Below are 13,052 nucleotides of genomic sequence, written 5' to 3' on the forward strand. Positions count from 1 at the left end.
GAGGCCTCAGAAATAACACCACACATCTACAACCATCTGATCTTTGATAAACCTGACAAAAACAAGAAATGGGGAAAGGATTCCCTATTTAATAAATGGTGCTGGGAAAACTGGCTAGCCATATGTAGAAAGCTGAAATTGGATCCCTTCCTTACACCTTATACAAAAATTAATTCAAGATGGATTAAAGACTTAAATGTTAGACCTAAAACCATAAAAACCCTAGAAGAAAACCTAGGCAATACCATTTGGGACATAGGCATGGGCAAGGACTTCATGACTAAAACACCAAAAGCAATGGCAACAAAAGCCAAAATTGACAAACGGGATCTAATTAAACTAAAGCTTCTGCACAGCAAAAGAAACTACCATCAGAGCGAAGAGGCAACCTACAGAATGGGAGAAAATTTTTGCAATCTACCCATCTGACAAAGGGCAAATATCCAGAATCTACAAAGAACTTAAACAAATTTACAAGAAAAAAACAAACAACCCCATCAAAAAATGGGCAAAAGATATGAACAGACACTTCTCGAAAGACATTTATGCAGCCAACATACACATTAAAAAATGCTCATCACCATTGGTCATCAGAGAAATGCAAATCAAAACCACAATGAGATGCCATCTCACACCAGTTAGAATGGTGATCATTAAAAAGTCAGGAAACAACAGATGCTGGAGAGGATGTTCAGAAATGGGAACGCTTGTACACTGTTGGTGGGAGTGTAAAGTAGTTCAACCATTGTGGAAAACAGTGTGGCGATTCCTCAAGGATCCAGAACTAGAAATACCATTTGATCCAGTGATCCCATTACTGGGTATATACCCAAAGGATTATAAATCATGCTGCTATAAAGACACATGCACATGTATGTTTATTGTGGCACTATTCACAATAGCAAAAGCTTGGAACCAACCCAAATGTCCATCAATGATAGACTGGATTAAGAAAATGCGGCACATATGCACCATGGAATACTATGAGTTCATGTCCTTTGCAGGGACGTGGATGAAGCTGGAAACCATCATTCTGAGCAAACTATCACAAGAACAGAAAACCAAACACCACATGTTCTCACTCATGGGTGGGAATTGAAAAATGAGAACACTTGGACACAGGGCAGAGAACATCACACATTGGGGCCTGTCGCGGGGTGGGGGGCAGGGGGAGGGATAGCATTAGGAGAAATACCTAACGTAAATGACGAGTTACTGGGTGCAGCAAACCAACATGGCACATGTATACCTATGTAACAAACCTGCACGTTGTGCACATGTACGGGTACCTAGAAGTTAAAGTATAATAAAAAAATAATAATAAAGAAAATAAATAAAAAATAATTAAAAAAAAAAGACATCTGGGCAAGGTAGGTTTCACACAAATGTGTACTTCCAAGACTAGCAGTGTTGAGCAGGTGGGCAGTGGAATCATACATTTGCTTCCTGGTGTCCTGATGGTCACCCACAAAGCCCACACACATGAACACACACCTCAAAGTGTTCTAAGGATGCCTCTTCTTTCTTACATACTGACGTCAGAGGGGGAATGATGTGGAATGTGGCCAGGGACTGAGGGGATTACTGGGACAATGGACTTTCTATTTCAAAACTGGGGAAGTCCTAGGCAAACCAGGAAGCTGGGCCGCCCTACCTGTAACACGGACTTGTGGAATTTTCAAACCTAAAGAGCTCATCTATTCTGTGGGTTCACCACTCTGGCTATGGATGAGAATTACCTGAGGAGCTTAAAAAAACAAAAAGGCCAGGCACAGTGGCTCACGCCTGTAATCCCAGCACTTTGGGATGCTGAGGCAGGCAGATCAGGAGATCAGGAGATCGAGACCATCCTGGCTAACATCGTGAAACCCCGTCTCTACTAAAAATACAAAAAAATTAGCCGGGCGTGGTGGCACCTGTAGTCCCAGCAACTCAGGAGGCTGAGGCAGGAGAATGGCGTGAACCTGGGAGGCAGAGGTTGCAGTGAGCCGAGATCACGCCACTGCACTCCAGCCTGGGCAACAGAGCGAGACTCCATCTCAAAAAAAAAAAAAAAAAAAAAAAAAGAAGTTCCTGGGCCTCTCATCATGAGAGGTGACAGCGTGCTGGCAGTCCTCACAGCCCTGGCTCACTCTGGGCGCCTCCTCTGCCTGGGCTCCCACTTTGGCGGCACTTGAGGAGCCCTTCAGCCTGCTGCTGCACTGTGGGAGCCCATTTCTGTGCTGGCCAAGGCCGGAGTCGGCTCCCTCAGCTTGCTGGGAGGTTTGGAGGGAGAAGCGCGGGCGGGAACCGGGGCTGCCTGCAGTGCTTGTGGGCCAGCGCGAGTTCCGGATGGGCGTGGGCTCGGAGGACACCGCACTCGGAGCGGCCAGCTGGCCCCACTGGCCCCGGGCAGTGAGGGGCTTAGCACCTGGGCCAGCAGCTGCTGTGCTCAATTTCTCGCCGGGCCTTAGCTGCCTTCCCGCTGGGCAGGGCTCGGGAGGTGCAGCCCACCATACCTGAGCCTCCCCCGCCTCCCCCCCGCCCCCCCGCGCCCCCCGCCTCCCCCCGCCTCCCCCCGCCTCCTCCCCGCCCCCCCGCCTCCTCCCCGCCCCCCCGCCTCCGCCTCCGCCTCCGCCCCCCCACCCCCTGCCCCCCGCCTCCCCCCCGCCCCCCCGCCTCCCCCACCACCCCCCCGCCTCCCCCACCGCCTCCCCCCCCCGCCTCCCCCCCACCGCCTCAGTGGGCTCCTGTGCAGCCTGAGCCTCCTCGACCAGCGCTGCCCCCTGCTCCACAGCACCCAGTCCCATAGACCACCCAAGGGCTGATGTGTGCAGGCGCCCGGTGCGGGATTGGCAGGCAGCTCCACCTGCAGCCCTGGTGTGGCATCCACCGGGTGAAGCCAGCTGGGCTCCTGAGTCTGGTGGGGATGTGGAGAACCTTTATGTCTAGCTCAGGGATTGCAAATACACCAATCGGCACTCTGTATCTAGCTCAAGGTTTGTAAACACAGCAGTCAGCTCCCTGTGTCTAGCTCAGGGTTTGTGAATGCACCAATAGACACTCTGTATCTAGCTACTCTGGTGGGGACCTGGAGAACCTTTGTGTCCACACTCTGTATCTAGCTACTCTGGTGGGGACCTGGAGAACCTTTGTGTCCACACTCTGTATCTAGCTACTCTGGTGGGGACCTGGAGAACCTTTGTGTCTAGCTCAGGGATTATAAACGCACCAATCAGCGCCCTGCCAAAACAGACCCCCTGGGCTCTACCAATCAGCAGGATGTGGGTGGGGCCAGATAAGAGAATAAAAGCAGGCTGCCCCAACCAGCAGCGGTAACCCGCTGAGGTCTCCTTCCACACTGTGGAAGCTTTGTTCTTTCCCTCTTTGCAATAAATCTTGCTGCTGCTCACTCTTTGGATCCACACTGCCTTTATGAGCTGTAACACTCACTGTGAAGGTCTGTAGCTTCACTCCTGAAGCCAGCGAGACCACGAACCCACCGGGAGGAATGAACAACTCCAGACGCCCCACCTTAAGAGTTGTAACACTCACCGTGAAGGTCCTCAGCTTCACTCCTGAGCCAGCGAGACCACGAACCCACCAGAAGGAAGAAACTCCAGACGCACCACTTTAAGAGCTGTAACACTCACCGCGAGGGTCCGCGGCTTCGGTCTTGAAGTCAGTGAGACCAAGAACCCACCAATTCCGGACACAATCAGACCAATGAAATCAGTATGTCCAGGTGCAAGGCCCAGACATCAGTACTTTCTAGAAGCTTCCCAAGAGCAGTGAGCAGCCAGGATGAAGAACAGCGGATCTAATCCAGCTTCTCTCCACGATAGGCGAGGAGTCTGATGCCACAAAAGGTTGTCTAAGGTCACACAATTAAGAGGCAAGCTCAGAGTTCCGGATTCTTAGGCCAGTGTCCTTTGCATAGGACACAGTCTTTTTATAGATGTTAATTACTGACTCATTACCTGCAGTCGACCCCAGTGCTGTTAATCAGGGCAAGGCGCCCACACACCACCAGTCTGGCCTTCAATAAAGCAGCGCTTTGAGCTTCCAGCAGGGTTTGTTGGGGGGTGGGGGGATCCCAGGCCTGTCCTTCTCTGCTCCCTCCTGATCTTCCTCCCCACACTGTTCTTAGTTCAGCAGTCCCGAGGCTGATCTTTCAAATTCAGCCCTTACTCCTTGCTCAGGGATCAGATTCAGCCCCTACTCCTTGCCCAGGGATTGCCTTTGCTCTGATTTACAGACGTGGCCCCAGCAGTTTGATGGCAGCCCTCTGTCCCCTCAGCTCTGGGCGTCCATCTGCTGTGGACACTGGGGTGGCTGACCGGGGCCGGAAGCCCAATACACCCGCAGCCTGTTTGGCCCATCCGCACCCAGAGGAGCTGGGACAAAGCTTCTTCAAACCCAAAGCCTATCGTGGTGGAAAAGCAGACTTCAGTGCCTGGCCAGTCTGAGCAGGACACTTCCTGGTCCTCCGACCAGGCTGCAGCCCTGAGGAACGGTGGCGGCGGCGAGGACAAAGTGTGGACGCTCCTGTCGGTCAGACAAGATGAGGGGAAGCCTCAAAAAAGAAACAACGACTGAAGGATGAAAGGAGAGGCGAGGCGCCCCTCTTCAACCAGGGGTCCCGTGCTGCACTCCGCGCCCCTCCCAGTGCCCCCCATATCTCCGGGATCTTCCTGGTCACGGGCACCCTCCTGGCACATGGTGCTTCAGTGCGATCGGGCCCTGCGGCCACTGAGCCTTTCCTCCTGGTCTTTGCGGAGGTTTCACTTGGAAGAGGCGGCCAGCGCGGTCAGGGTCTGGGACCCTGGCTGCTCTCAGAGAGCCCAGGCCCTTTTCCAGACCACCGGATCAGAACTGCAGTGGAAAACAACCAGGAATTCGTCTTTCTTTTTCTCTTTCTTTCTTTCTTTCCTTCTTTCCCTCCCTCCTTTCTTTCTTTCTTCTTTCTTGAGACGTACTCTCGCTCTGTCGCCAGTGGTGCGATCTCGGCTCACTGCAACCTCCGCCTCCCGGGTTCAAGCGATTCTCCTGCCTCGGCCTCCCGAGTAGCTGGGATTACAGGCGCCCACCACCATGCCCGGCTAATTTTCGTATTTTTAGTAGAGACGGGGTTTCGCCATGTCGGCCAGGCTGGTCTCGAACTCCTGACCTTAGGTAATCCGCCTGCCTCGGCCTCCCAAAGTGCTGCGATTACAGGTGTGAGCCACCGCGCCCAGCCGAATTCGTGTTTCTTGAAAGCTCGCCAGATGGTTGGGAAGCACGGGGAGGTTTGGGAAACGCTGCTCATGTGATCCATTTAGACGGTTTCTTTCTGTTGGAAGGCTTCTTCCCGCGCACACCTGGGTTCCCCCGGGCTGCGGCCCAGCGATTGATTCCAGCTGGGTCCCGGGCACCAACTCTCCCCTTTGAGGAACGCGCGGGCCTTCTAGGCTACAGCTCTTCTGGGTTTGCGCTGCCCTCCTGGCAAGCGGTACGTGGAAGGGCAGAGCTGTTAAACCAACAGCCCATTGCCTTCCAGTGCTTAGTTTGTGATTTACTCGGGCTGTTACTACCTTTTTATTTAAAATTTGAGGAGCAAATACCGTCTGAAGCACACACCCTTTAAAGGTTAAAGGCCTGCAGTGTGAGGAGTGAGCCACCAGAGGGCACCCGAGCCCCACAACTCACCCTGGTCTAAGGCCCCGCAAGGCCCAGCCCAGGGAGGCCGTGCAGCGCGTCCAGGAGCCTGCGGCTTCTGAGGTCTGATCCCAGGAAAGAATTGGACACTTATTTAAAAGCCGGGTACGGTAGCTCACGCCTGTAATCCCAGCACTTTGGGAGGGCGAGGTGGAAGGATCTCTTGAGCTCAGGAGTTCAAGACCAGCCTGGGCAACATGGCAAGGCCCTGTCTCTGCCTAAAAAATAAAAGCCATGGTTTTCCCATCTCTACCAATAGTGAGAGGTGTGGCTATTGAAAAAATGTCATTTGTGTGGATAGAGCCCAGGAAGAAAAAGGGTTGGCTGATTGGATTAAAGTGTTATCCTGCCCAGTGGTGGATGTAATAAGATTTAAACCAAAACAATTATCTCTAGAGTGAAATTTTAGGCATCAAGAGATGAGAGGTTATTTAGGAGGGCAGTGAGAATTTCAAATTCAGATACTTTGGATCCTGAATCCAGACCTTCTGAATCCTGTGAACGCTGACAGCATCCCTGCTCCCTCCCACAAAACCTCCCTACTGGTAGTGAGAAGAGGATCGGAGTATTTGAAATGCTGGCTGGCTTAGAGCCAGGCAGGCTACAGCAGGAATGACTGAGGTTAGACATAAGGAAGGCCCCGAGGAAGGGAGCACTGGTAAACCCTGATGGGTGACTGAGGAAGGGGGAGCTCATGGACCTCCAGAAGGCAGGGAGTGTGTTCTCTCCATGATAAACTGGCACACTCTGGTTAGTGGGATTGCTTATTAAGTATCATGGTACAGAGACGGTGAGAGCACCGGGCTGTGGGAGGTGTGGTCCCAGCCCCAATCCCGCCCCCACCTCACTGTGACTTCACCTCCCCAGGTGTTGGTGAGGAGCAGGTAACTCACAAGTAAGCTTTTTATAGAGGAAAGACAGTTCCCTTAGACTTGTTTTTTTTGTTTTTTGTTTTTGTTTTGTTTTGTTTTGAGACAGAGTTTCACTCTTGTCCCCCAGGCTGGAGTGCAAATGGCGCTATCTTGGCTCACTGCAACCTCCACCTCCCAGGTTCAAGCGATTCTCCTGCCTTAGCTTCCCGAGTAGCGTAGCTGGGAATACAGGCACGCGTTGCCACGCCCAGCTAAGTTTTGTATTTGTAATAGAGATAGAGTTTCACCATGTCGGCCAGGCTGGTCTCAAACTCCTGACCTCCTGTGATCTGCCTGCCTCGGCCTCCCAAAGTGCTGGGATTATAGGCGTGAGCCACCGTGCACAGCCAGGCTTCTTTTTTTCTCATCTAAACTCCTTGCTTTTTACTCTTTTCTCATAAGTCTTCCTTTCTAGATCCCAGGTCTCTCGATGTCCCCACAATAAACATATTTAACTTCCTAACTGTGTTGTTCTAAACAAAACAGTGCCCTAAGACAGCTCCAGACAGGCTGGGGTGCTGCTAGGAGTGCCATTCGTAGGGTGACCAAGTGACTGTCAGTATCATGTAGTTGTATTCTTTGCAGTTAAGGCAATTAATTAAATAAATACCTCAATGTGATTTTGTTTTTCTAACTGTAAAAAGATATAGAAATAAAATAATAAAGCAAAAAGACATTTTGTCCCAATTCACATAAATGTGGCCAAGAACTAAGCCAATCTATCTTACCAGCATGGGCCCAGCACCCCACACTTCTGAGGTCGCTGGGTATTGTGATTCTGTCCTGCATGGTAGATAAGCGGGTACGGTTTCACACTGGAAGGGACCTTGGCAATTGGGCTGGCTCTCTTATTTTTGTTATTTGCAAATCCACTAAGTGTATCTTCCATGCCTTCAAGATGTTAAATGTGTTAGATCCACGCAGCCCACCACTAAAGACCCTCTTCCAGGCTTGACATCCATTTGTTAATCCACACCCTTGTTTACAGTTGCTTAATTAGTTCTGAGTCCCCTTACATGTACTACAGAACCAACCACAATGCTCCTTTTTGTCCCCTTAGAGGTCATGAAATAATTTCTCAAAGTTTCTCCTTTTCTCATCATTAATACCAAAATATCCTTTTCTTTAAAAAATCTTTTGTCTTTCCTGCCTTAATAACCTTTTTAATGGTGTTGAGTTTTATACTCTAAAAAGTAAAAGTTATAAAAAGCTCAGTTGAAGGGTGTTAACTCATACATCAACTGGGTGACCACAATGCTATCGTGCATGTTAGTGTGTGTGCTTGTGTGTGTGCACTGGAAGGAAGTAAAGCATTGATGGTGATCGGATTAGAATCATGGACTGTAAGTGGTCTTGAAATGTAGTATTAGGATTACACTGCTTTCATGATTACTAAATGCCAATCAGAACTTACATCTTCAATTGAAAGCACACCTGGCCGGGCTCGCGCAGTGGCTCACACCTGTAATCCCAGCTCTTTGGGAGGATGAGGCAGTTGGATCACTGGAGGTTGGGAGTTCGAGACCAGCCTGGCCAATATGGTGAAACCCTGTTTCTACTAAAAATATAAAAATTACCTGCACGTGCTGGTGGACACCTGTAATCCCAGCTACTCAGGAGGCTGAGGCAGGAGAATTGCTTGAACCTGGGAGGTGAAGGTTGTAGTGAGGCGAGATTGCGCCACTGCACTCCAGCCTGGGCAACAGAGCAAGACAGCCTCTTTTCCTGTGTCTATTTGATGTCCGCTTTTCCCCCCAAAGTCTAAACTCAATGGAGAGATGATTTGAGGTTTCTACAGTGGGATGGTGAAGAGTTGAGTATCTTTGCAGGGAGAAAGGTGGCTGTAAAGGGAGACAGAAAAGAACTTCCCAAGGCATAGGAAGGGGCTGGCAGGTCCTTCTGGCAGCAGGACCGTGCCCTGCTCAGGGTTGCACTCAAGGGGTGCAGTCCTCAGCAGGCCAGGGTTGTGTGGGACCCAGGGAGGCAGGGTCCTGTTACCGAGGCCTCCAGTATTGGCAGAATCCTGGGTCTTGGCAGAATCCTTGGCATCGGAGAAGGCAAAGAGCAACCGAGCTGTTGGCTCCACGGGACCGTGTGGGTGGGGCATGGACCCCAGCTGTGGTCAAGGCAGCCTGGAGGATACAAGACTGTGCCATATTTTGGGGACCACAAAAGGCTTCCAGATTCAGTTGCTCCCCTAGGGAGAGGGCTGCAGGGCCTGCAATGACTGAGATTGGATTTCCAGCCAGTTCCATGGAAGGCTAGCTTCATTTTATTCGATTTCTTGAAAATAAAGGTGAAACTTCCTGCACACTTGGATTGGCGGTGGCTGATTTACTCCTGAGACCATTACAAATTCTCAGCAGGCTGGGAGCACAGTTGAGATGGATAGGAGGAAATCAGTGCGTGGCTCCTTCCTTCCTCCTTGCATTCCCGCAACGTTCTCAAGCATTTGCAGGTGTCAGGCCCTGGACACAGAGAGACACAGAGGAGACTCCAGAGGGCTGGAGACCAAGCCCTCCTGCAGGAGCTGGTGGTCTAGGAAGGGAGGCCAGGCAGGGCAGCGACATTGTGATGTGAGGGGCTCTGAGACAGGGGCCCTGACAGGGCTCAAGAGCTCAGGGTCCCGGGGTCCTGGGCTAGACCTCTTTTCCACACATGATGGCTTCTTACCCAGCACCCTCTGGGTGTCTCAAACTCACTAATGGCACACAGAGGAGGGTTAAATTAAGAAATTTAAAAATTGGACTAAATCACTGCCGCTAAGACGGAATTCCTCCATGCCCTGGAGTGGGTTCCTCCAGCACTCAGTTCCCAACCAGGTAGGTCTTGGCTCCCACCTGGCCCTCTTGTCTGTCTAGCCCTGACTTTGTACTTGCCATTCATTTGATGTATCATGTATTTATCAAGGGCCCTCTGGGTGTGCACAGCACTGAACTAGATGAAATCTGATCAACTGTGAAGAAGAAACGATGGTGTTATTAGTGTCCAAGTCTCATACATAAAACACCACTAACCTCCCACCCTACTGTCCCCTGCAGTGACCAGAAGGTGGGCCTGGTGGGGTCAAGGGAGCCACAGAGAATGTGCTGATATTAACACATGTGGGAACCAGCAGAATAGGGAGGCTCCAGGACATACTCATGACTTCAGGTCCAACTGGAAAAGACAATAGAGAGGCTGGGCGCAGTGGTTCATGCCTGTAATCCCAGCACTTTGGGAGGCCGAGGCGGGCGGATCTCCTGAGGTCAGGAGTTCAAGACCAACCTGGCCAACATGGTGAAACCCTGTCTCTACAAAAATACAAAAATTAGCTGGGCATGATGGCAGGTGCCTATAATCCCAGCTACTCAGGAGGCTGAGGTGGGAGAATGGCTTGAACCTGGGAGACGGAGGTTGCAGTGAGCCGAGATTGCACCATTGCACTCCAGCCTGGGTGACAGAGTGAGACTCCATATCAAAAAAAGAATAAAAAGAAAAAGAAAAGAGAATAGAGAAATAACGGGGATGAGAAACTTTTCACTATGGATGTGGTAAAGTGTGGTTCTTCTGTACGCAGATCTCCAACTGTAAGAAAAATAGCACAGAACATTCAGAAGTTGTCTAGTTTCATCCTTTCTCCAGTGCCCCGCATCTCTTGCAAGGGAGTAAATTAATAAGTCAGGAGTTAGGACCCAGAGATATGTTTTAGACTTACACGATCTGACAGCTGACTGCAAATCAATGAAGTGCACTTTGAGAAGCGGTGCACTCGGTGAGAGGGGTTGAGATTGTTTTATTCCACTCCAGGTGTTGCTGTCCTCTTGGGTTCCACTTCGGATTTTGAACCCCTGTATTTTCTTTTCAAAACCCCCTTTTCCAATGGAAATGCTCTGTTGTTAAAAAGGAAGAAACTGTCTTTCTGAAACTGACATCACGATGCTCCCAGATTTTATGCTGGTTCTCATCGTCCTTGGCATCCCTTCCTCAGGTAAGCACAAGTCACAGTAAATTAAAACTACAGTTGCAGAATTATTTCAGCAGAGGAGGCAAAACTATGGTGTTGATAATGTTAGAATTACAACATGTAATGCACAAGATACATTTAGGATAACCTTTAAAATGTGGCCCAAATGAGTAATTCTGTGAGATGTGGGGTTTTTTTGCTGAAGAAATCATATCTATGATTTTCATAATGTTTATGTTTTTGTCATTTGCTGCGTTTCTCCTTCTGAATCACTATGAGCTTGGTAAGAAAATACAAAAGCAGGAAAAACATTATTGAATGCACTGAGCATTACTCAGAGAATTGTTCAAATATTTGGCACAGAAATTTACTATATCAACATTTTTCTATCATATTTAACAGTAATTTCTATATCTGTGTGTAGATATTTAATTTTGTCCAATATGCCCTGTAGGCCTATATATTTTAATAAATCTGTGTATGTAGATAGATTTAGCATGTTTATATATCACAATTAAACACCAATGTATCAAAACTCTATGAATATGTGTTTTATGTGACTATTATCAACTGAAAATAGAGGAATTTTTGATAAGGATAAAGGACAAATAAAAGGAAAAAGTGAAAGATAGAGACAGAGATGCAGAGAAAGAACAAAAAGAGAAAAAGAAAGGGGAATAAAGTACTGAAAGGCTTTGGGGATTGGTCATTTGCACCTGCCAATTTCCTGGGTTTGGGAATCTTTTCACTTTTTGTGTAACTTGAGAACAGAAAGTTTTCCCCCATTGAATCAGAAACCATCTGAAACCGCAGCCAGATGGTGAGAAAAGTGTCAGTTCACTAGCAATTTGTATTAATTTCTCAGTAGTATTTTTGCCACGTTTGATTATTGTAATTTTCAAATGGAGAACTGGAGACACTAAGGGAGATTTGCCCAAATCCAGAAATAAATTCTACATTTCAAGTTCCCAAGGCTGCGAGCCACCTGAACATTATCCTGTTGTCAAAAACGCCTTTTCTCAGACCAAGGACTCAAAGTCAAACAGGAATTTCTAAATGCAGAAAGCCTCAAACTCACTTTCAAATATCATGAAATTTGGACTTTTCAAAGTCTTGAATGCAGTTTGCTAATCACAAAAATGATAAGAAAATTCTGTGTGTTTGAGCTTACCATTAATGTACGTGTGTCTGATGTTTTTCTGTCTTTATTATTCTATTTATTATAAAACAATTGATTCTTACCACTCTTTTCCCAAGGAATGATTTCTCTCAATGGTTAGCGAGGGTGTTTAGCATAAACTCTCTTGGTTCAGCTAAGTCTCGTCCTCTGTGTACAATCATGATTACATAAGAAAACTGGAATTGCTTGGCCTCTGGCATTGGTCTCCATTGTGTGGGCTGGAAGAGTCTGGGAAGATTGTGTAATCTTTCACAGATCTATAATAAATCTAATAACCTGTGATAAATCTTACATCTGTATTTCTAGATCCATCAGCATCTGCTCATATTTTTAAATCTGTCCCATATTTCCTTAGATTTTTTAACTTTACTATTCATTGTAAACAAAATAGTTTCTTTTTGTTATGCAAAACTACTTTTTTCAAATTACAAGAGGCAACCCCTTCATTTTTATATTTCTGGCTTTGGTAAAAAGGAGCCTTGGGTGTGGCCATGGGTTGTCTCTCATATTGCTATTTCATATTTTGTGTGTGCTATCTGCTCTCAAAAAGCAGGAGGTGTATCTTATTTATCTTCCCATCTCTCTTACAACATGATGATATGATAAGACATAATGTGTTTATTCATTCAATAAATACTTATTGAGCATCTACTGTATCCTAGGAATGGTTCCAGTGTCTAGGAATGCAAGAGGAAATAAAAACAAAGCCATTTTCTAATAAGCTCTCAGCTGGGCATCATGGCTCACACCTGTAATCCCAACACTTTGGGAGGCCAAGGTAGGCAGATCACCTGAGGTCAGGAGTTTGAGGCCAGCCTGACCAACATGGTGAAACTCCGTTTCTACTAAACATACAAAAAATTAGCCAGGCGTGGTGGCACACGCCTGTAATCCCAGCTGCTCGGGAGACTGAGGCAGAAGAATCGAATCGCTTGAACCTGGGAGGCAGAGGTTGCAGAAAGCCGAGATCACACCACTGCACTCCAGCTTGGGCAACAAGAGCGAAACTCGGTCTCAAAAAAAGAAAAAAAAGGTCTCATGCTATCAAGAATCCATTAAATATGCATTCTTTGATTTCACCATGAGGGCTAGCTCCATGGGTGACGGAAGAGGCTGCCATATTTGTGGTATGCTTTTTTTTTTTTTTTTTGACGAGGCGGCAATAGTGGAAGGAAGAAACAAAATATACCAAAAGGCATCAAAGCAAAAAAATCCACATTTCCCAATCGTCTTTGCTGAGATTTGGAATTCTTCAATAATTTCTTTTCTTTTCTTTTCTTTTTTTTGAGATGGAGTCTCGCTCTGTCTCCCAGGCTGGAGTACAGTGGCGCGATCTCTG

At 48.0% G+C, this 13,052-nt stretch overlaps 1 protein-coding gene across 1 annotated transcript in view; it reads left to right on the forward strand.

The window, feature by feature from the left end:
- The first annotated feature begins 10,505 nt into the window (after window positions 1-10,505).
- The window catches only part of CHRNB3 (cholinergic receptor nicotinic beta 3 subunit), a 38,282-nt gene continuing 35,735 nt past the window's right edge, over window positions 10,506-13,052 (forward strand). The window contains 1 exon segment of the mRNA NM_001033933.1: window positions 10,506-10,557. Within this exon segment, the coding sequence (NP_001029105.1) occupies window positions 10,506-10,557 (52 nt within the window).

This window comes from Pan troglodytes, chromosome 7 (assembly GCF_028858775.2).
Source record: "Pan troglodytes isolate AG18354 chromosome 7, NHGRI_mPanTro3-v2.0_pri, whole genome shotgun sequence".
NCBI lineage: Eukaryota > Metazoa > Chordata > Mammalia > Primates > Hominidae > Pan > Pan troglodytes.